This window comes from Pinus tabuliformis, chromosome X (assembly GCF_031772625.1).
Source record: "Pinus tabuliformis cultivar Carrire ecotype Pingquan chromosome X, CPIR1, whole genome shotgun sequence".
In the NCBI taxonomy this organism is placed as follows: Eukaryota; Viridiplantae; Streptophyta; class Pinopsida; order Pinales; family Pinaceae; genus Pinus; species Pinus tabuliformis.
Window position 1 is genome coordinate 660522682 of NC_142308.1, and position 27744 is coordinate 660550425.

Here is a 27744-nt window from a genome sequence, read left to right on the forward strand (position 1 = left end):
TAAAATGACTTCAATCAGAACTATTCTAAGTCTAGTAGTAGCTGAAGATTTGCATCTTGAGCAGTTAGATGTAAAGACAACCTTTCTCCATGGGGATTTGGAGGAAGAGATATATATGCAGCAGCCACAAGGATATGAGGCAAAAGGGAAGGAGAAACTAGTGTGCAGGTTGAAGAAGAGCTTGTATGGCTTAAAACAGACTCCAAGGAAGTGGTATCTAAAATTTGACAAGTTTATGTTTGAACAAGGCTATACTAGATGTGACTCTAATCATTGTGTCTATCTGAAAAAACAAAATGATGGCAGCTATATTATATTGTTATTGCATGTAGATGACATGCTTGTTGCAGGGTCTAACATGTAGGAAATAAATGTGCTCAAAAGAAAATTGGCAAATTCATTTGCAATGAAGGATTTGGGAGCTGCAAAACAAATCCTTGGTATGGGAATAACTAGAGAGAGGAAAAATAGCAAACTAAAATTGTCTCAGAATGAGTACATACAAAAGGTGTTGAAAAGATTTAATATGCACAATGCAAAAACCGTCAGTACACCTTTTGCCAGCCATTTTAAACTTAGAAAGGAAATGTGCCCAAAGACCCAAGAAGACATGGATTATATGTCTAAAGTTCCATATGCATCAGCAGTTGGAAGCTTAATGTATGCAATGGTCTGCACAAGGCCTGATATTGCACATGTAGTGGGAGTTGTAAGCAGGTACATGAACAATCCAGGAAAGGAACATTGGATGGCAGTGAAATGGATTCTCAGATATTTGAAAGGTACCACAAATCAAGCATTATGATTTGGTGGTTCAAACATTTCTCTACAGGGATATGTTGATGCAGATATGGCAGGTGACAGAGATAACAGGAGGAGCACTATAAGATATGTATTTACTGTAGGTGGAACAGTTGTCAGTTGGGTTTCAAAAATCCAAAGTGTTGTTGCACTTTCAACAACAGAAGCAGAGTATGTTGCTGCTACAGAGGCTAGTAAAGAAATGATTTGGTTACAAAGGTTTATGGGTGAATTGGGTAAGGAGCATGATATGGACACATTATACAGTGATAGCCAAAGTGCCATTCATCTTGCAAAGGACTCAGCATTTTATTCTAGGACTAAACACATACAACTCAAGTACCATTTCATACGATCACTGTTGGAAGATGGAGAGTTGAAGATGGAAAAGATACACACTAGCCAGAATCCTACAGATATGCTAACAAAATTTGTAACCAGAGACAAACTGAGAATATGCTCAGTTTCAATTGGTCTTCAAGTATGATGAAGAAGATGAGAAATGGCCAGGTCCAAAGAGGAGTCATTGTCTAGCAAATGAAGCAGTGGTGGAGTTGCTATAATCCTTCTCCAAGTGGGAGATTGTTGGGTGTGGAGCCTGATTATCTTCTGTATTCAAAGGTATTTCCACATTGGACCCCAGTTCAAAATGGGGCGGCAATGCCGCTCGAAAAATATTCGCTGCAGGGGGGGTCCAGGGGGGGCGGCTGCAACCTTTGGGGAGCCCCCCCCCTAGCGAGGGGTTTCGGGGACAACGCCCCCGAAGCTAAGAATAGATATAAATTTGCCTTGTAAAAGTATAGTAATTTCTAGTCAATCTGGGCCATTCATTAGGTGGAGATCTGACGATAGAAGTTATGTTTAATTTAGGTTTTTTTGCCCTAGAAGGCAACCCCTCACTATATATGAGGGACTTGTATTTCGTCTATGTAAATCTGTATTCTGAGTGAGAAAGAGAGAGGAGATTGAGAGCGAAGAGGGTGTTACAGCGGATCTACTGTAGGTTGTATCTCTTCAGTTTACTGGATAATATAAAAGGAAGGACTAGTTGTTTCTTCGTGGACGTAGCCCAAATTGGGTGAACCACATATATATGTGTCTCTTTTGTTTTATGCATTTTCTGTGTTTATACTTCTGCAATATTTTATGTGTTCCATTGCTTCATAATATATAATTTTCTATCAACTGATTCAATGGATTTTCTCTACTATCTATTAAATCTGATATAGAATCTTTATCATGGAAGAGAATCTTTATCATGGAAGAGTTATCTGAATCTCATTTACTAATGAGATTTGTTTTTTTCTCTCTTTGGAAATAATTTAGTACTCAAGTGTCTCATTCCCAAGTGCTTTCAATCCAATTATTTATTTATTAATAATATTATTTACATAAGCATTTCAATGTACTACATAGCTTTTTCGCCATTCACACTAACATATTTGAGTCTAAACAAAGAAAAAACATTACAACAACAAAGGGGTATTACAAGTTTCTACTTATGGACCAATGGATGGAAACTTCGGTTTGTAGGCTACTCATAATAGCCAAGGCTCTTAGTGGAAGTAGCTCATGACCTTATTAACTCCTTTGGTTATTTGAAACCTTGATAAACCTTGCTCTGATACCACTTGTAATTTAGAGGCTGAGATAAACATGCAAACACAAGGCAAATAAGTACACAAACTTCTCCTTGAATAAAGAAGTTTTATTCATTTTAATTATTCTCTCATATACATCCACGGACTTGTCTCTATTCTCTCTTCTTACTTAACATTACAATGAACCAAACATGAGTATATAAGCACCAAAATTTCTAAATATAGAATCATGCAAACCCTAACTTTATTTTCCTCGTGCAAACTATGACTTGGCACATTAACTAAACTTTTCTAACTTCACTTTAACATAAATCAACATTTTTCTTTTCCTTAACTTAGCTTTTCTTGACAAGGCATTAAATTTTTAACTTTGAGTCACTTGACTTCTAATATTAGACTTAACATGCTTTCCTTCACTTAATTTAACTCCTCATACATTGCATACATACGAGAGTACTTATTATTTCTATCAAGTGAAACCATTTTGATCTATGACAATGTTGTGATCAATGGCAGTAAATCAAATAGGAAAATTGGGGATAAGTTTGTATGAATTGTGTGCTCTTATAATTTTTAAATTGTTATATGAGACTAGAGTTCACTTTGTTGTAACATGTTTGAATATTTGACGATTTTTAGGCCAGTTGGGTTGTTGATTCTATAAGATTACTTTCATTCATATGATTTGCATATTGGTTATGTTAAGGCATAATTGTATGGAATGATTATGTACATACTTCAATAAGTGTTAAACTTTTGAATTTTAATAATCATGAAATATAAAAAGTGAGGTGTAGTATGGAATCGCTTAGTTTTAGATTGAGAAAATTGAGGAGATGAAATGAGTCACGATGTACCACAAACCTATAATGACGGGCCATGATGTAGGAGAATATAGGGTCATGACAATGGATTTTTAGGTTAAATTAAAGTTTCTGTTAGAGGTATTATTTCAACCTCTTTCATAATTTATTTATATATATCTCTATTAAGTGAGAAGATAAATCACATAGTGGTTATTCCCTAGTTTGAAATGATATCAATTACTAATATTACTTGGTTTCTTAATAATGCATTCATGATTTTCTAATTACTAGATGAAAATCTTTACCAAAATCTTAATACCTAACAATAAATTAATATAAAAAAATTACTAAACTGCATTTTGTATATATTTTGTTTTACAATATTAGTAGAAATTTGTTTTACAACAAGAAAAAATTTGAATACTAAAATATTATCTAAGAAATAATTAAATTATTGTTATTTATCTCTTTGATATATTTGTTCAATAGTGAAAAGAAAATTGAGATATCAGTATAAGACATATGCAAGAATCAAATTTCTGATTTTTCATTTAGAAAGAAAAAATGAAAGTTTAAAATGCATATATTGATGAATTTGTATTTTAATTTTTTTGTATTTTTTTTTATGTATAGTTTATATATATATATATAACAATTGAGAAAAGATTTAATTTTTTTATCGTCATGTTGTGTCTAATTTCTTGAAAATTTATACCAACCTTTTAGGTGAAATAATTTATAAATTTTAACACATTTAAAAAAATAAAATAAAATTAGCTCATGGAGTGTAACTCAATTGACAATCACCTTGTTATGAAATATTATGTGAAAGCATGCGATTGAAAGTTCAAATCCAAGTGAGTTAGGTTAACCAAAAAATAATCATTTTTATCTATTTACTCTCAATCGAGAGTCACCTTGTCATGAAATATTATGTAAAAACATGAGATTCAAAGTTCAAATTCACGTGAGTTAGGTCAACCAAAAAATAATTTTTTTTATCTATTTACTTATTATATTTTTAGAATGTGGTATGTATATTGTAATTATTTTGAAATCAAATGATGTTTAATTTATTACTTTTATATAATTTTCAAATAAATATACATTAAATTAAATACTTAACAATTAGTTAAAAATATATGAACTTTTCACAATGTTATATTTTAATTTTATAACTAATTAAAAAATTAATATAATTAGAATATTCTAATTTTATATTTAACTAAAAAGAATTAATAAAAAATGAAAAATATAATATAAACTAAAGAATTTGATATGATTCAATTTCATGTGGTTTGAATATCTATTTTCAAAAATTAAAAATATAATTATCTCCTATCCACTCATGGAATTATTGTGCAAACTTCGGAATGCAATGACACACAACTTGTCTCTAATAGTATCAACACAGATCTAAGGGGAAAAAGAGGAATTGATGTTCGAGAAATCTTGCTAGGAAAAATTGTCGCGTTTTTATAGCTCTACAAAGTGAAGAGCTCAGCAAATCAACATGAATGATAAGTGAAATAGCAGCGTCGGTACAATAGTAGTATGCAAGCTAACAGACTTAGGTGAGACACTAGTAGCTAGCAAACTTAGAACGAGACATAATAGTCTGCTAGCAAATTTAGGAGCACTCTGAGAATTAAATTTACAACTATTAAGTAATATTGTCTTAAATTGATATGATTTTTGTGATAAATATAAAATAATTAAAAAAAATGATAAAAAAATTATTTTGTTTTAAAAATATGTCTTAAAATTTTCATATATATATATATATATATATATATATATATATATATTTCGTATTGTTATAATGATGCAAATTCTTACGATTACGTTTTTTACTTGTGTAGTGATGCAACTTTTTACAATTACGTGAAATTTGGGAAAATAACGAGTCTCGGGAATCAGTTGACCACTGCCACGGCTTGACAAAAGCTTCGTTAACAAACTTGGTGCAAAATCTGCCTACCAAAGCTTTTCTATATTTCTTTGAAAGAGATACCGCCTTTAGCGCCTTCTGGAGAAACAAAGCTCGGGAACTCCACAAACGCATTACCCTGATTAGCATTGAATTCTGTGTGGCTGCATCAACCTTTCCGAATACACTCGGCCGTTTGATGAGAGTGTGAGAATGCGGAAAGAGTTAATCATGGGTATTTAATGCCCTCAGAGCAGCACACGACTTAACGCGATAATACGGGAGCGAGTAAATTCGGCATTAAATAATATTTGCCCGCTTCCCGTGTTATCGGGCTAAGTTGCGGGCTGCTCTAAAAGCATTAAATACCCAATATATGACTAGTTAACTCCAGCCGTGAGAATGCTACCTGTAAACTCTGGCGGAGACCTAAAGATACCGGTGGGGTTATTTCCGCAATCCACGTCGTCCAAGTTGATGTCGGAAGAGGGGCGAAGAACATCGGAAAAGCGTAGGACGGGGTAAACTTATTCCAATACAAACATCATATATCATTTAGTTTCAACTTATCTACAATATGATTCATAAATAATATTGTACGTGACAAAAAGGAAATGTATTTATAGAGCATGAAAGATCCAAAGCTCCCCTTTCATATTGAGTTCAAGATATTAAAGGTGCAGAGCGGTTCTTTTCAATTTCTCTTGTCAATGGCATTAGAGATTAGAGCTTAATTCAAAATTATTTTTTATTTCTTTTATGAAGATAAATTTCAACTATTTATTTATATATCTTAAACACAAGTGAATCACCAGGATTTGAACTTGTAACATCATCTTATTTTTACTGAGAATTTCATTTCAGTGTCACCACTAATTGTGTTGCCCCTAAAAGACCATCATTATTATAATAATTATTTTAATGAATTTATATATAATAATAATAATAAAATTTGAACTATGGTGAAAAAGTATTATATTATGAATTTGTGTTTTTTTTAATATAAATTCAAATAATGTATTTACTACTTTATAAAAAATATAAAATTTCATTAAAATTATATATGTAATACAGCTATATTACAAAATGATTTATCGTTATTCTATTATATATAGAATAATATAATATATTTTCAAAAGAATCACTACAATATTCACATTTACAAAAATGGAAATATTGGTCCATTCAAACTTTTCACATTTCTAGAGATATTTCTTAGAATACTTTTCAACTTCCTTCTTTTAAATCTTGGTTGAATGAATTATGAAAATAATAATAAACTAGATAATATAACAGAACTCATTTTTCTTTATTCATTAAAATTTATTTGAGGAAATAACAAATTTTTAAAATCAAAATGCTCTTTAATAAATTTTCAAAAAGATAACAAATTTGAAAAAATCAAAATACTCTTCAAAACAATAAAATAATATTGTAGATGACAAAGAATTGCTTGAAACAGATTTCCTCCTCATCATAAATCATAGAATATAAATTAAAAAAAAAAACAAACAAACAAACAACTATAATTGTTTACTAAATTTTATATTTAATATAAAAAGATTTCATATATGTTGTTAATTTATAAAAAACAGTACAAAACAAAAAAATAAAATTATCAATTAAAAATAGAAACTTAGATCGCATGTGATGGATCGTTTATTTTCAATAACAATAGTGATACATTTATATATCATAAATGTATCACATCAAAATTATAACCAAAAATACATAACATATATCCTAAATTGATTAAATTAATTTATAAATAATAATAATGATTAGGAAAAAATATCCTATTACCTTTAAATCAAATTAACTTATGAAAATATCTAAATATAACACATTCCAATAGATATACCATGGACAACTTCTTATTCAAATTTCACGTAAGAATAGGAAACACGATGTATAAATAAATATGGTTTCTTATTAACATAAGAAAAGGAAACATGATGTATATATAAATATGGTGAAAATAATGCATTAGATGACATGATGTAATGCATTAGATGTTTATTGGTGGGTAAAAAAGTTAGTCTAATTAATTATAATTATATAAAATAATGAATAAAATCATAATAAAAATAGTCCACGGTCATTTAAGCAAGTTAATTTAGTTTATATTTAAGTTAAGTATTAATTTTGGAATAGGACTTATAAAAATATAATGTAATTATCAATAAATATTAAATTAATGGTAGAGATTTAATCTTCATGGAATATTCTAGAATATTCATAATAGTGTACAAAAATCAAAGTTTGAGATTTATCTTCAAAGTAGTTATGTCTTTTTTTCCCTTTTAATTAAATTGATTAATTAAAAAAATCTCTTATTTAAAATTGTCATATGAAGTGAGTTATGGCTTTTTTGGGACATGTTGTATTGATAAGCCATGTATTGGTCCATGGTATTGTAATAAATCCTACTTACAAATTAATAAATTGGGGGTAAGAAAGTGGGGCAAGTGTTTTGATGTTTATTATGGATTGATGCTTATCAACATTTATTATCCATTTATATGGTCAGTGCCTTAATTAGTTCAAGACATACTAATAGAAAATGGAATAATGACATTTGTATTGATATTTTTAGTGGTAGATGAAACAAATAATGCATTAGCCTTATTCAAACCACATAAAACCCTTAGAAAACTCTTTAGATCTACCAAAGACAAGGCCAACCCTATGTTTGGCCGAGGTGCCTATCAATTACCGTACTCTAGAAAGGCTTACATAGGCCAAACAGGGAGGTCACTTAAACCTAGGCTCAAGGAGCACATAGAAAATATATTCCATAGTTATATATCTAATTTTTCTATTGTAGAACACTCTCACAAGACCAAGTACTTAATTTTCTTTGACAAATCCATGATCCTAGCCTCTAATTGCTTCCGCTCCACCAAAGTCATCGGATAATCCCTTGAAATTGAAAAGAATCCTAACAACTTCAACTGTGATGATGGATACAAGCTCATTGATTTATGGAAATCCATATTTCATCTTCTTTACTCTAAGTCCTAGTCTTCCCTTGTCTTCTCCCTTATGCTTCATTTCCATGTTCCTCTCCCCCTGTCTCCCTTATCTAACTATTCCATTCCCCTTGTCCCCTTTTCCTACCCTCTTCAAATTTATTTCCCCCTTTTCCTTATTCATCCTCATATATTAATTATTATTTCCCTAAAAATAATATTGTTAATCCGCTTAAAATATTTTCTTACCTTTACTTTATTTAGTCCTATTTATTGTGTTCCTCTCCTTTTTTTTCTTATTATCCTTAACCTTTACCTATAATATTCTCTCCTCTTTTTATTCCTATTATCTTTAACCTATACTTACTAGTCTTCCCCTTCTCCATAAATAATATTATATTTTAATAATCATTTAATCATATATTAATCACTCAATAATTTATTTATTATTACAGACCCCACTCCTCAAAATTTTAACCTTCCCTGACCCTCTCCTATTCATCCCTTACCTTCTAACTTTTATTTATAATTTCATTCTCTTTGTGATGTCCCGAGAAAACTATAATTATTTTTATTTTACCACAGCAAAAACAAAACTGGATATTATGGTTATTGTTTGAATTAAGTATTTAAATTTGATAATTATAAAGAAAGCTATTTTGGAGTGTTAACAAATCTTGTAACTTTTCATATCAAGAAAGTGAGGGTAGGCAGTTTCCTAACCCTAACTACCTCCCTGATTATGAATTCTCCGAGGAAAGGACTTAAGAGGGTAGACAGGAAACCTGAGAGTAACAGAGGAGAAAGGGAGAAGATCCATGTTGAAAGGTCAGGTGGGAAAGAGGCTAATTCTGGTGGTGACCAGATAGTTGTGGCACTGTGTGTGAAGCCTTGCAAGAAGATATCGATCTTGTGAGCAAGCTCGGGTGGAGACTTGGACCTGAAGGCAAGTCTCAAGGTTGGGAGGATTGGAATCTATTAAATTACAGAGGTGATTTCAACAATTGGATTTTTCCTTTATTTACTGATCTCAAGTAAGTAAAATAACTTGGAGAAATTTTATTAAATATGAAAAGATAGAGTAAATGCTTAGTTCTGGAAAAATATTGTTATAAAAAAAAACTTGGAAATTTAAATGTTGTACAGTAATATCCTGAAATAGTAGAATAGCTATTTCCATAAATCATAGAAAGAGAATTTATCTAGTTCAGATATAAAGTAAGAATGTAGTAAAGACTTAGAATACTTATTTAGAAAGGAAAGAAATACACTAAGCAAGAACCAGAATTACAGAGAGAATTTGGGCATACTTTTTGACAAGAAAGCAGTACGTATTATTTTCCTTGATATAACTAAAACCACATGTTAAATATAGAGGAAAACATGGGCCCAGGCTTGTCATATTTCCATCTTTGAGAACCATAATATATATGTTATATTACTGATAGGTAATCTGAAAACATATAGTAATGCGATACAGTAAAGCATCAAGAAAATTAAAGAAGTATCATATTACATAGAGGGCCAACAAATAATCTAGGAAGTCAAGACCAGACGCATAGGACGTGATACGTAGATAGATTAGGGTAAGGCTCCCAATTCTAAGTCTTCATTCCCACAAATAATGAGCCTAATTACATATAAAATGTTAAAACAGAGAATTTGCGAATTGAAGACTTTAAACTAGACAACCAATTCAGAAAATACTGAAAATGACATAACCAAAAAGGAATAAGTCACTGAGAGACTATAGATACAAATCGGAGCTCGATTATTGCACAAATAATAACATAGTACCCAGATAAAAAGAGAGATGCAAGAGCTACAAGAATTGCATGTCAAGCACGATTATTAACCAATTCTAAACTATTAATTCATTAGTGCTTGATAACGAGTCAAACTAGCCATGAGAAACATCATTGAAAGAATTCAAGTGGTGGATGAAAACTCCAGAGTAAATAAATCAAATAAACGAGCACTATCAATAATACTAGGGACCTTCCAGTTTAATCCCCAAGGGTTTGTTGGATAAACCCCCAAAGTCTAGAACCGTCACCCGAAGGGTCGAAAAGGGTTTCCCTTAAACCAAAAAAATACATTCAATGTAAATACAAACTACAGCAGTGAGTTTTCAGGAGCAAATCCCTTTTGCTCAGATAATACATATACATCCAGAGTACCAAGAATTAACACAGTGGAAATCTAAAAACCCTTCCAAGATAATTCATCTAAGGGTAAGACTATCTGCCTCTCTACTCGGCCAATAGATGTCGCAAGAAAACAATGAACATACCCATGAACCCATTGAAGACCTGAGTGTGTAGGTCTCAAGAATTGGAGAAAACCACCTCAGAAATCCTTTGGAACGCCGAGACCTCACCAGATGAACCTGCAAACTCCAATACCAAGAAATCTGTTAGGAGGTATCATTGTAACCGTGAATAAGGAAGCTCAAGGAAAAGCGTAAGGAAGAATAAGAGATTACCTGAAAGGGTCGCATATGGGTGGTGGATCCACCTGTTCAGAGGCCTTCACGGAAGCCAAACCGTATTCTTCACTGCTCAAACCACTCAGGGATGAAACCTTGGTCTCATAACCAAAAAACCAAAGAGCTGAGGAATGAAACAATGAAAATAAAACAAGACCTCCAAAATTCCAAATGAAGTAGTCAAAAGAGCCATCTTCCTTTGGATTAGCGCTATGGTCTGATCGCCGTTGATGTAGCGAGGAGAACGAGGCAGGAGGGACAGCTGGAGAGCGAACTGCGAGAAAGTCAAGGCCTGCTCCAGCCACATCTCGTGGAAAAGTAGAATGATATTAATAATCCCATATTAAACGTATCAAAAAATATGTGTATCATAAATCAATAGGACCAAGACTTAATTGTAAACACATTGAAATATATGCAAATGGTACTGTATAATAATAATCAGACTTGTAATTAATATATTATTGTTATTATGTTCAACGGGTAAGTGCCTTTATAATCATCATAACGAACTATGGTAGCATGTAATAATTTTTTTTTTAATGATTTATTTTAAATTGCATGGAGATGTGACAAGTGGTATTAGAGCCAAGGTTACCAAACTGAGGCCTTTGGAAAACTAATGACTAATAGTGTTGTGTATACTCAGAAAAAGAAGCAAGAGTAGCTACCATGAGAAGAACAAATAGCGCTCCCCACAGAAACATAACAGGCTTAGGACCTACAACTTTCCCTGAGACCAACCCTAAAGTATGGGTGCAGTTGGGAGAAGAACCCCGTAGCACCAATCCTACAATATTGGAGACTGTGCAAGAATTAAAAAGCGAGATGGCCCAATTGTGAGCTGACAATGAAAGGTTAATGCTAGAACAGGAGAAGATTATGAAAAGTCTGTCAGATAAGTAAAATTAGTGTCAGCCGATTCCCAGCCCAGAACACGGGCACATGTCTAGAGAGCAAGAATATCAGACAGAGTATGTGGAAATAGAAGGAGGGGAAGAAAATCAAGAGGAAAAGTCAAATAACACCTCAGAGCATAAAACACAAAAGAGGCAAAGGAAAGAGCTGCAAGGAGAATTCCGAAAAATAAAGCTGCCCCTCTTTGACGGTGAGTAGGAAGAGGTAGCTGAAGCCTGGCTCATTAATATGAATAAATAATTTCAACTATATGAATATGATCACAATTTAAAGGCTCGCTTGGCCATTTTCCAGCTACAAGGGAAATCCGCCCTATGGTGGAAAGAGGTAAAGACCGTACGAGGGGTGAACAAACAGAGCATAACATGGAAAAGTTTCAAAGATATTTTAAAGAGAGGTATTTAACTGAATGGTTCTACGATGAAAAAGCAAAAGAGTTTCACGATCTACGATTAGGAAAACTAACAATGGATGAGTTCATTACAAAATTCACCTCCTTACTTCGATATGTTCCTTACATAAAAGAAGAGAAGGCAAACTGCAACGATTTATCATTAGTTTACCATTGTTCATGAAAGAATGTATTGAGTTCGACAACCCAAAAACAATGGATGAGGTCATATGGAAGGCCCAGATATGTTATATGTAATGTAAACAAAAAGGAGAAGTGATGGGAAAGAAATGGATTGACAAAAAGTTCAACAATTTTTCTCTTGGTAATAAAGGGAACAATATCAATAGAGGACCTCCTAGAGGTTAGATAAACAAAAATCTGCAGAAAAATTAGTCCAGATTTCGACCTCCCAATGAACCCAAATCCAATGAGTAATCAGGGAGAACTAAAGTTGAAGCAACAGTAAGAACCCCAGTACAATGCTGGGGATGTGAAGGGCCACATTACATTAAGAACTGTCCTCGCTACAGGGGTGTTGAACAGATTTCGCAGATTCAAGAGGCATCCACAGTAGGAGATGTAGCCACGAGTATTCTGAAAATCAATGTTGCCCTTTAAGATCATCAGGCAGAATACCAGCCAACTGTGGTGGAATTCGAAGGTAAAATCTTTGATCATGCTATATCTGTTTTAATTGACCCAGGAGTTACATTAAGTTATGTTAGTCCTAAAATATTTGATCAATGTGGTTTACAAGTTGCCAAGTTCAAAAATCCCTGGTTAGTATAGCTAGCAACAAGGGCAAAGAGACGTGTGTTGACCAAGGTCAATAACTGTTCCTTAGAAATAGTAGGCCAGCCTTTGGCTGCAGATCTAAACGTATTACCCCTATGATCATATGATATTCTAATAGGCATGGATTGGCTGGAGAAGCACTGGTCCCTTATAAACTGTAAAACAAAAGCTATCTGCTACATGGATGAGCAGGGAAACAAATAGGAGATTCAAGGCATTTTGAGACCACTAAAATTACGACCAATAACTGCCTCTCAACTAGCAAAGTGCATCAGAAAAGGATGCCAGATTTATGCGATTCAGGTGGGTTATGCCAACTCAAAAGATAAGTCTGTTTCCTTGGAAAGTATCCCTGTGATACAGAATTTTCCAGATGTATTTCCTGAAGAAATTCCAGGGCTACCTCCAAAAAGAGACATAGATTTCACCATTGAACTAGTACCAGGAGCAGCCCCGATGTCCCGAGCTCCTTATCGTATGAGTATACCAGAGCTGACAGAATTAAAAATGCAATTACAGGAGTTGTTGGATAAAAATTATATCCGCCCAAGTGTATCGCCTTGGGGAGCCCCCGTATTATTCGTCAAAAAGAAGGACGAGACCCTACGTATGTGTATGGATTATCGTCAGCTAAATAAGCTAACCATTAAGAACAAGTACCCTTTACCTTGCATAGACGAACTATTTGATCAAGTGAAGGGTGCGACGGTGTTTTCAAAGATTGATCTATGGTCAGGATACCATCAGATCAGAATCAAGGAGGAAGACATAGCAAAAACGGACTTTAGGACCCGCTATGGACATTACGAGTTCGTGGTGTTACCCTTCGGGCTGACCAATTCCCCCGCAACTTTTATGTGTCTAATGAAATCAAACACTTGAAAGGAAAGGAGAACCGAGTTGCTGATGCCTTGAGTCAAAAGGTACATTGTCTTTATGAAATTTCTTACAGTGAGGTGCGGGCCACCTTGAATGAACTAATTAAAGAAGCAGTTGAGTGGGATCCAGAATACCATTTTTTAGGACAACAAGCTCAAACGACAAATAGCCATGAACAATAGTTAGGATATGAAATGACTCCTGCAGGTATGTTGATTTATAAGAAGATATTGTATGTGCCTAACTTTAAGGATTTGATTTTAGATGAGTATCATAAGAGTCCTTATGCAGGACACCCAGGATACCAAAAATTAATTACTGCACTCCGAAAAGAATACTACTGACCAAGTATGAAAAAGAATGTAGCAAAATATTTGACTCGCTGCCTGGAATGCCAAGAAGTAAAAACAAAACACCAACATCCTGTTGGATTACTGCATCCAATACCAATCCCAGAATGGAAATGGGGGACCATCTCCCTCAACTTCATCACAGGATTACCCAGATCTAAAAGGAAAAATGATTCAATAATGGTGGTAGTGGACAAATTAAGCAAATCAACTCATTTCATACCAGTACAATCCACCTATAGGTAGTACAAATTGCCAACATATTCATGCAGAATATTTTCAGATTACATGGGCTACCAAAAACTATAATTTCCGATCGTGATGTAAAATTTACTTCAGCCTTCTGGAAAGCTCTATTTGAAGGATTAGGTACGCAGTTAAACTTCATCACAGCCTATCACCCTCAAATGGACGAGCAGACATAGCGGGTGAATCAGGAGGTAGAGGACGTGCTACGAACTTATGTGATGCAGCAACCCTCCAAATGGGAAGATTACTTAGATCTGGTCAAATTTTCTTACAACAACGGCTATCATACCTCCTTACAAATGAGCACATTTGAAGTTTTGTATGGATATAAGTGCCGCACACCATCCAGTTAGGGAGGACCCGAGGACAAGTTGATGTTGGGACCTGAAATGTTAAAGGAAATGGAAGAAATGGTTAAGAAGGTTCATTCCAATTTAAAGGCCACTCAAGATGGACAAAAGAACTTTGCAAATCGAAAAAGGAATTTCAAAGAATTCCAAGTAGGGGATCATGTGTATGTAAGGGTACGCGCCAAAAAGAGTACCTTACAATGGAGCGAGTGTGCTAAATTAGCACCCCGATTTTGTGGTCCGTTTCAAATTTTGGCACAGGTGGGGCCAGTGGCATACCAGCTAACCTTGCCCAGCCACATTTGAGTACACAATGTTTTCCATGTATCCATACTAAAAAGATATGTTTATGATCCTAAACATATAATCAATTGGCAAGATATACAGGTAAAAGAATTTTCTCTAAGCAAGTAAAATAAGAATTAATGATAATAAAAACTGACTAAAATTTTCTTCCTATGTAGGTCGAGCCAGAAGGAGAATTCTTAGTTGAACCTCTGTTTATACTCGATCAGAGAGAAGTAATGTTGCAGAAACGAGTTATCACCCGGGTTAAAGTGCAATGGCAACACTATGGGCTAGATGAGACCACCTGGGAGGATGAGCAACTCATGAAGGAAGCTTTTCCAAGTCCGTTTTCATCAGAAAAACAACGAGACGATGTTTGATTTCAGGGGGGGGGGATGTGATGTCCCCAGAAAATTATAACTATTTTTATTTTACTGCAGTAAAAACAAAACTAGATATTATGGTTACTGTTTGAATTAAGTATTTAAATTTGATAATTATAAAGAAAGCTATTTCGGAGTGTTAACAAATCTTGTAACTTTTCATATCAAGAAACTAAGGGTAGGCAATTTCCTAACCCTAACTACCTCCCTGATTATGAATTCTCCAAGGAAAGGACTGAAGAGGGTAGACAAGAAACCTGAGAGTAATAGAGGAGAAATGGAGAAGATCTGTGCTGAAAGGTCAAGTGGGAAAGAGGCTAAGTCTGGTGGTGACTAGACAGTTGTGGCACTGTGTGTGAAGCCTTGCAAGAAGATATCGATCTTGTGAGAGAGCTCGGGGGGAGACATGGACCTGAAGGCAAGTCTCAAGGTTTGGGGGATTGGAATCTGTCAAATTATAGAGGTGATTTCAACAGTTGGATTTTTCCTTTATTTACTAATCTCAGGTAAGTAAAATAACTTGGAGAAATTTTATTAAATATGAAATGATAGAGTAAATGCTCAGTTCTGGAAAAATACTATTATTAAAGAAAAACTTAGAAATTTAAATGTTGTACAGTAATATCCTGAAATAGTAGAGTAGTTATTTCCATAAATCATAGAAAGAGAATTTATCTAGTTTAGATATAAAATAAGATTGTAGTACAGAATTAGAATACTTATTTAGAAAGGAAAGAAATACACTAAGCAAGAACGAGAATTACAGAGAGAATCTGGGCATGCTTTTTTACAAGAAAGAAGTACGTATTATTTTCCTTGATATAACTGAAACCACATGTTAAATATAGAGGAAAACTTGGGCTGAGGCCTATCCTATTGCCATCTTTGAGAACCATAATATATATGTTATATTACTGATAAGTAATCTAAAAACATATAGTAATGCGATAAAGTAAAGCATCAATAAAATTCAAGCAGTATTGTATTACAGAGAGGGCCAACAAATAATCTAGGAAGTCAAGACTAGACCCATAGGACCTGATACGCCCATAGGTTATGGTAAGGCTCCCAGTTCTAAGTCCTCAATCCCGCAAATAATGAACCTAATTACGTATAAAATGTTAAAATGGAGAATTTGCGAATTGAAGACTTTAAACCAGACAAGCAATTCAGAAAAGACTAAAAATGACATAACCAGGAAGGAATAAGTCACTAAGAGACTGTAGATACAAATCAGAGCCCGATTATTGCACAAATAATAACAGAGTACCCCGGTAAACAGAGATATGCGAGAGCTACAGGAATTTCATGTCAAGCATGATTATTAACCAATTCTAAACTATTAATTCATTAGTGCTTGATAATGAGTCGAACTAGCCATGAGAAACATCATTGAAATCATTCAAGCGCTAGATGAAAATTCCAGAGTAAATAAAACAAATAAAGGAGCACTGTCAATAATACTAGGGACCTTCCAGCTTAATCCCCAAGGGTTTGCTGGATAAACCCTCGAAGTCTAGAACCGTCACTTGAAGGTTTGGCAAGGGTTTCCCTTAAACCAAAAAAATACATTCAATGTAAATACAAACTATAGCAATGAGTTTTTAGGAGAAAATCCATTTTGCTCAAATAATACATATACATCTGGAGTACCAAGAATTAACATAGTGGAAATCTAAAAACCCTTCCGAGAGAATTCATCTAAGGGCAATACTATCTGCCTCTCTACCCAGCCAATAGATGCCGCAAGCAAACAATGAACATACCCGTGATCCCATTGAAGACCTGAGTGTGTAGGTCACAGGAATCAGAGAAAACCACCTCAGAAATCCTTTGGAACGCCGAGATCTCACTAGATGAACCTGCAAACTTCAATACCAAGAAATTTATCATGAGGTATCATTGTAACCCCGAATAAGGAAGCTCAAGGAAAAGCGCAAGGAAGAATAAGAGATTACCTGAAAGGGTCGCATATGGGTGGTGGATCCACTTGTTCAGAGGCCTTCACGGAAGCCAAACCGTATTCTTCACTACTCAAACCGCTTAGGGATGAAACCCTGGTCTCATAACTGAAAAACCAGAGCGCCGAGGACAATGAAAATGAAACAAGACCTCTGTAAATTCCAAATGAAGTAATCAAAAGAGTCATCGTCTATTGGATTAGCGCTATGGTCTGATCACCGTTGATGCAGCGAGGAGAACGAGGCAAGGGGGTCAGCTGGAGAGCGATTGACAAGGGAGTCGAGGCCTGCTCCTGCCACAACTTGTGGCAGAGCATAATGATATTAATAATTCTGTATTAAGCATATGAAAAACTATGTGTATTATAAATCATTAGTACCGAGACTTAATTGTAAATGTATTGAAATATAAGCAAATGGTAATGTATAATAATAATCAGCCTTGTAATGGGTGTTGAATTGTGAGAACGGAGAGCGACTTAGGGTTTCTGTAACCCATCCTAGGGTTTCTGCAGCCCCTGCTACGGCAGGCTTGACAGGAAAAGCGCAGTACTGAAGGCATCAGGGCGGATTAGTGGTTCACGTGAGCCGACCATACGCAAGTAGAAGAATGCAGCCCCCTCAGGGGGAGGGCGATGCGCCTCCCCCCAAAAAAGACAGTCAAACGCAGCAGACGGAAGAATGGGACAAAGAAAACGAACAGAACGAAGGTAATATGGGACACAGCAAGCAACAGGACAAGGAGCCAGGTCAGGAAGACAAAAACAAGGCAAGTTCCTCCACATGCAGGCCAGTGGCAACTCACAGGCCAAGAGTGGAATTTCCCAGTCACCAAATCAATGCCAGAATACAGTTTATGAGAGATCATGTGCTGATCGGTAAGTTCATTGGAATATGGCCAACTGAGAGAGCGCTGAGGAGCTGGATAAGCACCAAATGGAACCCAAAAGGACACATCACTCTGCATCTAGGGCCAAAGGGGTTTTTTACTGCAGTCTTCAACTGCCTGGAAGATCGCAATAGGATTCTGGATGGGGGTCCTTATTTTTTCAATTCTGCAGGATTATATCTCAAAGGGTGGGTCGAACGATTCAATCCAGACAAGGAAGACCTTAGCTATGCCCCCATGTGGATAAGGTTGTACTCGCTTCCTTGGGAATATTGGGAAGAAAAATCTCTTCAGGAGATTGGGAATACACTGGGCGAGTTTGTCAAGGTCGCAGAGGAAACAAAACTATGCAGATACACGTCTTATGCACGGATCTGCGTTTACATGGATCTAAAGCAAGCCCTGCCAGACACGGTAAGTTTCTTTCATGAAGATGTTTAATGGATTCAAGTAATAGACTATGAGCATGTACCGTTTAGATGCAGGAATTGCCATGATATAGGGCATCTCTACAGAGACTGTCCTCTAAATAGGAAACCCCCTTCTCAAGAAAGTTCAGATAACCAAACTCCTGATGGTTTTACCAAGGTTACGAATTGAAGAAGAGGGAACAAAAAATCGACAGCTAATCCCAAGACAAATCCAGTCAACATGTCAAAACCCTCAACGAGTAACAGCTTTGAAGCCCTAGCAAAGAATGATATGCAAGATCCTGATAATGAATTGCAGAATGACAAAGAATCTAATAAAGAGTAGCCGGATGAAACTTCAGAGCAAACAGGGGACGTCCCATTCAAGAAATCAATCCTTCAATCCCAAACCAAAACTAAATCCTGGCATTCTCAAGGAATGGAAGTGGATAATCCTGAACCAAGCTCCAAGACACCAAAGGAAAGAGAGGAACCCTCTCAAGAACCCCAGATCATGGAAGAAGATCCTGAGAATATAGACATAGGTGAACTGGATATCCTAGTACTGGAGCAAGCATGCAAAATAGGGAATTTTGACAAAATACCAGACCGGCAAGTGGATAACCTGGTAGAGGTCCTTAATCGTGCACAGAAGAAATACTCTTTGGGGGTCCAGATAGGAAGTCCATGGGATGGCAAGTTTATCACCAAGGACAACAAGAAGAGAGGAAGAAAAACAACCCTCGAAAGAACCATCAAGATAGGCGAGGTGTTAGTTGAGTCAGGGAGGTATGCCAAGCTGACCAAGTACTTCAACACCAACCCCCATCCTTCTCAATGAAGCTGATATCATGGAATATAAGGGGGCTCAACAGCCCAAGGAAAGGCAGACTATTAAAAAATATGCTTATGCAGGAAAAACCAAGTATACTTTTTTTGCAGGAGACTAAATGCAACTCGACAGTTTTGGAAAAAATAGCAGCGAAAGCCTGGCCAGGAGGGCTAGTAACAGCTGTTGATGCTCAAGGGGCGTCGGGAGGACTGGCAATTCTCTGGGATGCGCGAGTCATTCAACTCAACAACATACATGCTAACAAGAACTTCATTCAGGCAACATTTCATCTAATCGGCACCAACACCCATGGACATGTAACTAATGTATACTTCCCTCAGGATACTATACACAAAGCTGAAATTCTAGATACACTGTCAGAGCTCAACTCAGACAGGCTATACCCGCTTTGGATATCTGGAGGAGATTTTAACATGATAGCAAGAATGGAGGAAAAGCAGGGAGGCAGAAGCAGAACAAACAGAGACGGGAACCTGCTAAAAGACTTCATTCAAACCAACTGGCTGGTAGATGTTCCTTCAAGCAACAGAATGTTCACTTGGAACAATAAAAGAGAGGGATCACAATAGATAGCTTCGTGTCTTGATAGATTCCTTATTTCAGACAATGCAACTCACCTGGGAGGGGAATTCATTGCTTCCATCCTTCCTGTTTCAGGCTCAGACCACTGGCCTATCAAACTTCAATGGAACAGGCCAGGTAATAGTATCAGGTGTCCATTCCGGTTTGAAGAATTCTGGTTAACCCATCCGGATTTTGAAGAATTAGTTCGATCAACTTGGCTCAAATTCAATCCTATCAGTGGTACAAAGATGTCCATGTTTCAGCAAAAACTAAAGCACCTTAAAGGTGAAATTAAACGCTGGAATTACACCACTTTTGGCAATATTTTTAAAGCTCAGGCTACTCTTAATCAAGAAATGAAGATGGTCCAGCAAAGAATCATCACTGAAGGACGCTCCGAGGAACTTACCAAGCAGGAACAAGACATCGAATCCCAAATATTAGATAGAGCTCAACAGGAGGAAACCCTTTGGAGGCAGAAATCGAGGATTAGATGGCTCAAAGACGGGGAAAAGAACACAAAATTTTTCCACAAAACTACAGTGCAGCGCAGAATGAACAATTACATCACCCATATCAAAAATGAGCAGGGGAATAGAATAGAGACTCATGAAGGCATTGAAGAGGAATTTCTCAGATACTTTAAGAAAGCTCACCAAGAACCCAGTATGGACAGAATGCCTGCTATAAACAAGATCCTAAGGGACATTCCAAAAGTAATTACAGAGGAGCATAATAGTCTCCTCCTCAAGCCCACCAACTTGCAGGAAGTTGAAGATGTTGTTCATCAATTGAAGGCAGGGAAAGCGCCGGGCCCGGATGGATTCACATCAAACTTTTTTCATAAGTTTTGGGATCTTATTAAAATAGAGGTATGGCAAGTGGTGGAGGAGTCCCGCACCTTACGTTGGATGTACCCAGGGCTGAATGCCACATTCATTGCTTTAATACCAAAGGTGGAAGAATCCAATACACCAGACAAGTACAGACCGATTGCTCTATGCAACATTATCTATAAAATCGTCTCAAAAGTTATAGCTACCAGACTAAAACCACTGCTCCCTCTCATAATCTCGCCCGAGCAATCTGGTTATGTAGAAGGCCGGCAGATAACAGATGGGATTATTTTAACTCATGAGATAATCCACTCTTTGAAGCAGACCAAAAAACCAGGTATGCTGCTTAAGATAGATTTATCAAAAGCTTTTGATAGTATCAGTTGGGTTTACATTCAAAAAATTCTTACTGCCTTTGGCTTTGCCCCGTCATGGGTCAGATGGATTATTAATCTTTTGTCTTCATCTTTTTTCTCTGTTCTTATCAATGGTATCCCCTCGGCAACGTTTCGTCCTTCCAGGGGTATCAGGCAGGGAGATCCCCTTTCACCTTTTCTTTTTGTTATTATGGCTGAAGGACTAGGTAGAAGTCTAACTTCTGCCCGGCTCTCTCAGCATCTAAAAGGCCTATCCTTCAACAATTCCCCAACTTACTCCCACCAGCAATTCGTGGATGACAACATGCTTTTTGGTTATCCATCGGTTCAAGAAGCTCGCCTCCTCAAATCCCTCCTTTCAAACTTCTCTGAAGCCTCTGGAGCCCTTATTAATCGTGTCAAATCTCAAATCTTTTTCTTTAATACCCCTGCTCCCACCCAAAAAGCCATTGCCCGTATCCTTGGTTTCACCATCGCTTCCCTTCCCTCCAAATACCTTGGAGCTCCTTTAATCGCCTCGGCCCTCAAGCACTCCTCTTGGAAAAACTTGCTAGAAAAGCTAGAGGCTCGGCTCACCCTCTGGACTCACAGAGCTCTTAATATGGCCAGCAGAATTGTTCTCATCAAGGTAGTTCTCCACTCCATGCCCTTGTATCTCTTCTCTATTCTTGCAGCTCCTAAATGGGTTCTCAAGGAAATAAAGAATCTCCAGCGCAACTTCTTATGGGGTAGCTCAGGCCACAATCGAAAGTGGGCTCTGGTTAAATGGGACAAGGTATGCCTTCCGAAGAAAGCTGGGGGCATTGGGCTAAGAGATCCAGGGCACAGTAATAAGACGATGGGAGCTAGAATCTGGTGGAGGTGGCTAGCAAATCCTAATACCCCCTGGGCCTCCCTCTGGACAGCAAAGTATGCAAGCAATTGCCCTATGGAAGAGAGAATTCGGATGACAGAATTAAGCACGGGATCTGTAATTTGGAACTCGGCCATTCAACACAGAGATCTCATACAAAAGCACAGCTTCTGGGAAGTCAAGAATGGAAGCACAACAAGATTTTGGGAAGACTCCTGGCAGCAGCTCCCAAAGATAAAGGACGCACTCCCTAACCTTCCATTACCAGAGCAGGATATCAATCAGTTAGCCAAGGTTAGTCAGTTCTGGAACCCCTCTTCCACACAGGGATATAGACAATGGATGGATGCAAATCAAATCATATTGCACGGTTCTGAGCAAGTTCAACAATATCTTTCCATAGAATTACAAAAGCGGCAAATCCCTATCTCAGAAGAATCGGACATACTAAGATGGGGATATGAAGAGAGAGGGACCTTCACCACAAAGGAAGCGTATAAGATAATAGTCCAAGATCAGATAATCAAAGACACTTTATGGGATAAAATCTGGCACTCATCCATCTGGCCGAAGGTGTCTACTTTTTTATGGCTCCTATGTCATAATAAAATTATAACATGGGATAATCTCAGGAAAAGAAGCTTCTCGGGCCCATCTATATGTCTCAACTGTAAGCAAGAAGAGGAAACAGCTATACATCTAATGCAAACCTGTCAAATAGGATGAAAGCTGTGGGAAAAGGTGGCCTTCCGATGCCAAAAAGACGGCAAAGTGCAAGGAGATATCAGAGCTACTATTCACAACTGGAGTCAAGAGCCATATCAAAGCAAACTCCTCAACACTCTATGGCAGCTTATCCCTGGTCTACTGATGTGGAACATCTGGAAAGAGCGGAACAGAAGAGTTTTTAAGGATCAATCTATGTCCATAGAGCAGATATGGACCAAAACACATCAGAACATCAAGGAGTCTCTATCAATCAAAGACTGGTACCCAGAAGATTTCCCTTCATTGCCGCAGGAAAAAACAGTGTGGGACAATTGGAAGATTCAGGTAAATCAACAGACGATCATCAAAAATAATCCTACTACGAAGAGAAGGGAATCAGCAAAATGGACTCCGCCGCCCAGCAACATGTTCCAGCTTAACTTCGATGGAGCCTCAAAGGGTAATCCAGGAAAAGCAGGGTATGGGGGGGTCTTCAGGGATCACTATGGCACTCCTCAGCTCATCTTTATGGGCTCAAAAGGTTGGGATACCAACAACTCAGCAGAATTGGAGGGATTGTGGAGAGGTCTCACCCTGGCTCAAGACAGAAGCTTCTTTCCGCTTATCATAGAAGGGGATTCGCAAATCATTATAAGAATGGTCACAAAACTAATGCATGGATCCCCCATACATAAAATTAGCAACAGTTGGAGGATGGCCCAAAGACTCGAGCTAATAGACAGATGGCTTTCTCAGCATCAAGCAATTTCCTTCAGACACACCAGGCGGGAAGGAAACAAGCTCGCTGATTTTCTTGCTAATCTCGGAGTGGAAATTGGGGCAGAATTCTTTGCAGGCACAATCTCCAGCATAGCCTCCGAGGATCAACTCTCTGAGTTCCAGAAAATTGTGATGCAGGATAAACTTCAGGAGGATGACACACACCCGGATGCGGGTGTTATTAAATGTTATTTATGAGGGCCGCACAGAGCAGGCAGCTGGCCCTGCACCTGGCTGGCGGACAACCCCATCGCATGCGCCTCGGGCTGGCAGACACCTTCAAAGGCACGCGAATTTAATCTATTTCAGAACGGTATGTTGGTCACACAATTCAACATTTATGAGCGCCTGGTTCAAGAGCATTTGTGTAAGGTTTTATGTATGGCTTCATATCTAATTCACGCCATTGTCACTGGTTCGTTTCACCTCCGCTCGGGGTTCTTCCCGCACCCTTGCCTGGCTCAACTTGTTTGGAAGCTCACCTGGTTAATTAGTGTTGTTGGGCACCTATGCGCTCAGATTCTCTCCCGTCAGCTCCGCCTCCTTCCCTTTCTCATTCAGCCTGTCATTCAAAGTATGCCTTGCCGTCGAGGAGTCCCGCGTAGAGGAAGCAACACTGGGAACAGAGGATGAACCTCTCGGCCTGCTCCGCAGAATGTCATACCCATTGCATCGGCCTCCCCTTCATCTCCGCCCCCGGGTCAAGCTGGGCCTCTTCCGCACAATTCATTTCAAACTACCAAGTTCACCTTCCACAGTAGGCTCAACAGGCCTGTATTGACGGCCAGCATCACAGTCATTCTCGTTGAGGAAGAGAGTAATCCTACCAGCTCGGCTCACACTACTTCCTCTCAATCTCAGGAAGATAGTGTCCTTCAAGGGGAAAGGGCCAAGGTGGTGTCTAACGCTGACAATATGCAGGATGACACCCCTGTTTCTGAAGCGCCTCTGCATCCGGCCGACTCAACTCAGAACGAGATTCTGGCCTGTGGGCCGTCTCAGCGTGCAGGCTGCATTCTCAACCTGGTGACTACTCCTGAAGGCAACATTGAAGGAAATGATGACAATGGCTTCGTCACCTGGGTCGCTTCGTCTAGCCAGGTGGATAAGGACATGCCTGACTCTCCGCAGCATGCAGACTAAGGCCGGTTCATCACCGACGGGTGGCACTCTTGCCTTTGCTCTGTGTAGTTTTTGCTATGTGTCTTCGTTTCCAAGTCTCTGGTCCTGTGTCTGGTTTATGTTCTTATTTAAGCTCGTGGCACTAGCCAACCTGCTCTCTGTTTGCAGTTACAACTATGGGTTTGATGGGTACCATTTTTTCTTTTTGTTCATGGCAGGCAAGATAGCATGCGTCTTAGTAAAATCTCTAAAGATGTTAGCTATGTCATGTTAGAATCAGAACATAAATATCTCAGGGGGTCATGGTCTAACACAAAATCTTTTGAAGTCTGTAATTTGAAAACAGCAGAAAGCATGAAATTTACGTCTCTGAATCTCTGGCTGAGCGCTGGCATCTGCCCCCTCTAAGGTCTCGACCTCCTTGTACATAAATTTTCTCTTTTTTAATAGAATTAGTATTTACGCAGAAAAAAAAATAATCAGCCTTATAATTAATATATGATTTATATTATGTTCAACGAATAAGTACCTTTACAATCATCATAAAGAGCTATGGTAACGTGTAATAATGTTTTTTTTATGATTTATGTTAAATTACATGGAGATGTGACACTTTTTAATCCTCCCCATCTCTAATATTAATATATTATAATTAATTTAATCACTCACTGCATAAAATCATAATTAATTATAATATTATTTACACTATATTTACTTTATTTTATATTAGTAATTATCTTGTTTTATCTTATTAAAAATATATTTTAATCTAGTTATTGATCATATCTTAATGTTTTATTTTCTATTTAAACTTTTTTGGGTGCAATGATAACCTTTAATGGCAATAAGTAATATATGAACGTTTTGTGTAGATATTTCATTATGCCATACAAAAAATGTGTTTTAAATTAGTTATGGACCATATTATAATGTTTTATTTATTTTTTTCAGAATATTTGAATGTGATGTATGTGAATAAAAACTGTGTTGTAGATAAGTATGGTGATATTGGTAAATAAAATCAACAATGTTTAAAATTTTAGTGTAAATGGATGAATTAATGAATTGTATCACATTGTTTATGAATTGCCATCAGGCTAGTTAGACTACGGCCATTGTTTATGAAACAATGCGGGCGGAAATGGTTTTTGTAGATTCTTCACTAAGTGATCATTTTGAGTAAGGTTTTTTAAACTCTCAAATGGATTTAAATATTAATCTAGAGCTTAATAAATTAATAGATGATTTGAAAATTTAACAAAGTAAAATTTAGATTGAGAAATTAAAATTAAAATCTCAAAATGAGAACTTGATTAAGGGTATATGAGAGTCTTTAATATGAATGTTGCAAAATCACTAATCGAGGTTTGAGGGTTTAAAGTCAATAAACCTGTTTAAAGTCCATAAACCTTTTTTATTCGCTCTTATTCATAAGTTTTCATGTTGTTGCGACTTCCAAGAGGTGAAATCTCTTCTTTCTTCCCTGTAAAGTGGTGGACTTGGTATTTTTGGATCCATCCTTAAATCCTTTACCCAATAGCAATAAATTACTCACTTTTGATTTTATACTTTATTTTAATTTATTTCTCTCTAAAACTAATATATATTATAATTTGTTTTTTTAATATGAAAATGTGCAAAGAAAAACATAAATAATTACCTTTTTAAATAGTAGAATTTCTATCTTTTCAATAGTAATTTTTTTGGTTTTCCTTTGGGAAAGGTTGGATTTTATTATTATTTTTAAAGTGAAATTATATATATATATATATATTTATTTATTTATTTGTGTTTGGAACATAAAATTAGATCTTTCGTTTTTCTTTTGGAAAAGTTGGTTTTTTATTATTATTTTTAAAGTGAAATTATGTTTTTATATATATATATATATATATATATAGTTGTTTGGAACATAAATTATGGGAAAATTATAATTAGATGTAATTTTGAAAAATTACATAACAAATATATTTAATATATCATTAAAATGATAAAATAATTTCTTCATATTGATTTTTTATTGGATTTTAAAATTTACAATGTGTAAATTTTGAGGTATTCAATTTTCAAAATATGTAAAATGTTAAATTTTTATGAACTCAGTTTATTGAAAAATATAATAACTAAATAAATCATAATATGATTTCATTACGAGTTTCCAATAAAATTGTTAAATTTATTTAATTATCATAAAAATATAGGAAAATTAATCATAACAATAATAACTTTCTGTCATCAAATCAAATTAACTTATTATATGATACTTAAATATAAACAACATCAAAGAAAAAATCATTTAATAGATAAAATTTATTGGTAAAAGAAACAAATAGTAGTGTACCAAGTATTCATCCTCATCTATAAACACATATATCAAATCAATTAGATTTTGACAAAACCATGAAAATTTGATCATAAAATAAATTACTATTGTAATTATGTAGATAATTTATTGTTTTGGAATAAGGCTTCCATAATCTTAATTTAATTATCAATAATTATTAGGTGAATGAATGAGATTTAAACTCCACAAAATATTCTAGAATATTCATAGTAGTGTACACAATTCAAAGGTTGAGATTTATCTCGAAAGTAGAGATATCTTTTTTGTCCTTTTAATTAAGTTGATTAATTAAGAAAAATGTCATAGGAACAAGTGACATGTGAAATGAGTTATGGATTTTTGGTTATATAGTATGGATAATGCATAGTATTGAAACAAAACCTATTCTCCATGATAAACTAAGGGTAAATATCCATGGTTAAGAATATAGTTCCATGTTATTTAAAATATATATGTTTAATTTATATATTAATTATTTTTATAATTATCAATAATAATATTTTAAAATAAAATTATAAACGTTAATATAAATACCTTTTATTATTAAAAAAATAAAATATATAATAAACTAATTGAAATAATAATTAGAACTAATTATAAGAAGAACAAAATATAATCATTTATCAAATTAATTTTATAGAATACACATGACAATAAGCACATTCATAAATAGATATTGCATCAATTGTTATATTACTTAGTATAGATCCATCTTAACCATGGAGCAAGAGCACAGAAGGATCAAATCTTTTGAACTGCAAACTTTTTTTAGACTGCAAAACTTGAATAAAATTTTTACACCTAGATAGATTTGAGAAGATATATATGTGTGTGTGTGTGTGT

The 27744-nt window shown here is 35.7% G+C and overlaps 1 protein-coding gene across 1 annotated transcript; it reads left to right on the forward strand.

Annotated features, from left to right (window-relative positions):
• Nucleotides 1-18903: 18903 nt before the first annotated feature.
• Nucleotides 18904-24578, forward strand: LOC149141698 (uncharacterized). The gene is made up of 6 exons (XM_089451303.1): nucleotides 18904-19233; nucleotides 19407-19823; nucleotides 19921-20016; nucleotides 20145-22241; nucleotides 22689-23612; nucleotides 24090-24578. The coding sequence occupies exons 1-6, from the start codon at nucleotides 18904-18906 to the stop codon at nucleotides 24576-24578; spliced, it is 4353 nt and encodes a 1450-aa protein (XP_089307429.1).
• The last annotated feature ends 3166 nt before the right edge of the window (nucleotides 24579-27744 follow it).

Bases quoted from the DNA above. Each gene is read 5' to 3' on its own strand.
- LOC149141698 (XM_089451303.1), top strand. From the start codon at position 18,904: ATGGAAGTGGATAATCCTGAACCAAGCTCCAAGACACCAAAGGAAAGA. The intron at 19,234-19,406 runs GTGTTAGTTGAG...CTTTTTTTGCAG, and splicing joins GAACCATCAAGATAGGCGAG to GAGACTAAATGCAACTCGAC. The intron at 23,613-24,089 runs GTTATTAAATGT...CCTGCTCCGCAG, and splicing joins ACACACACCCGGATGCGGGT to AATGTCATACCCATTGCATC.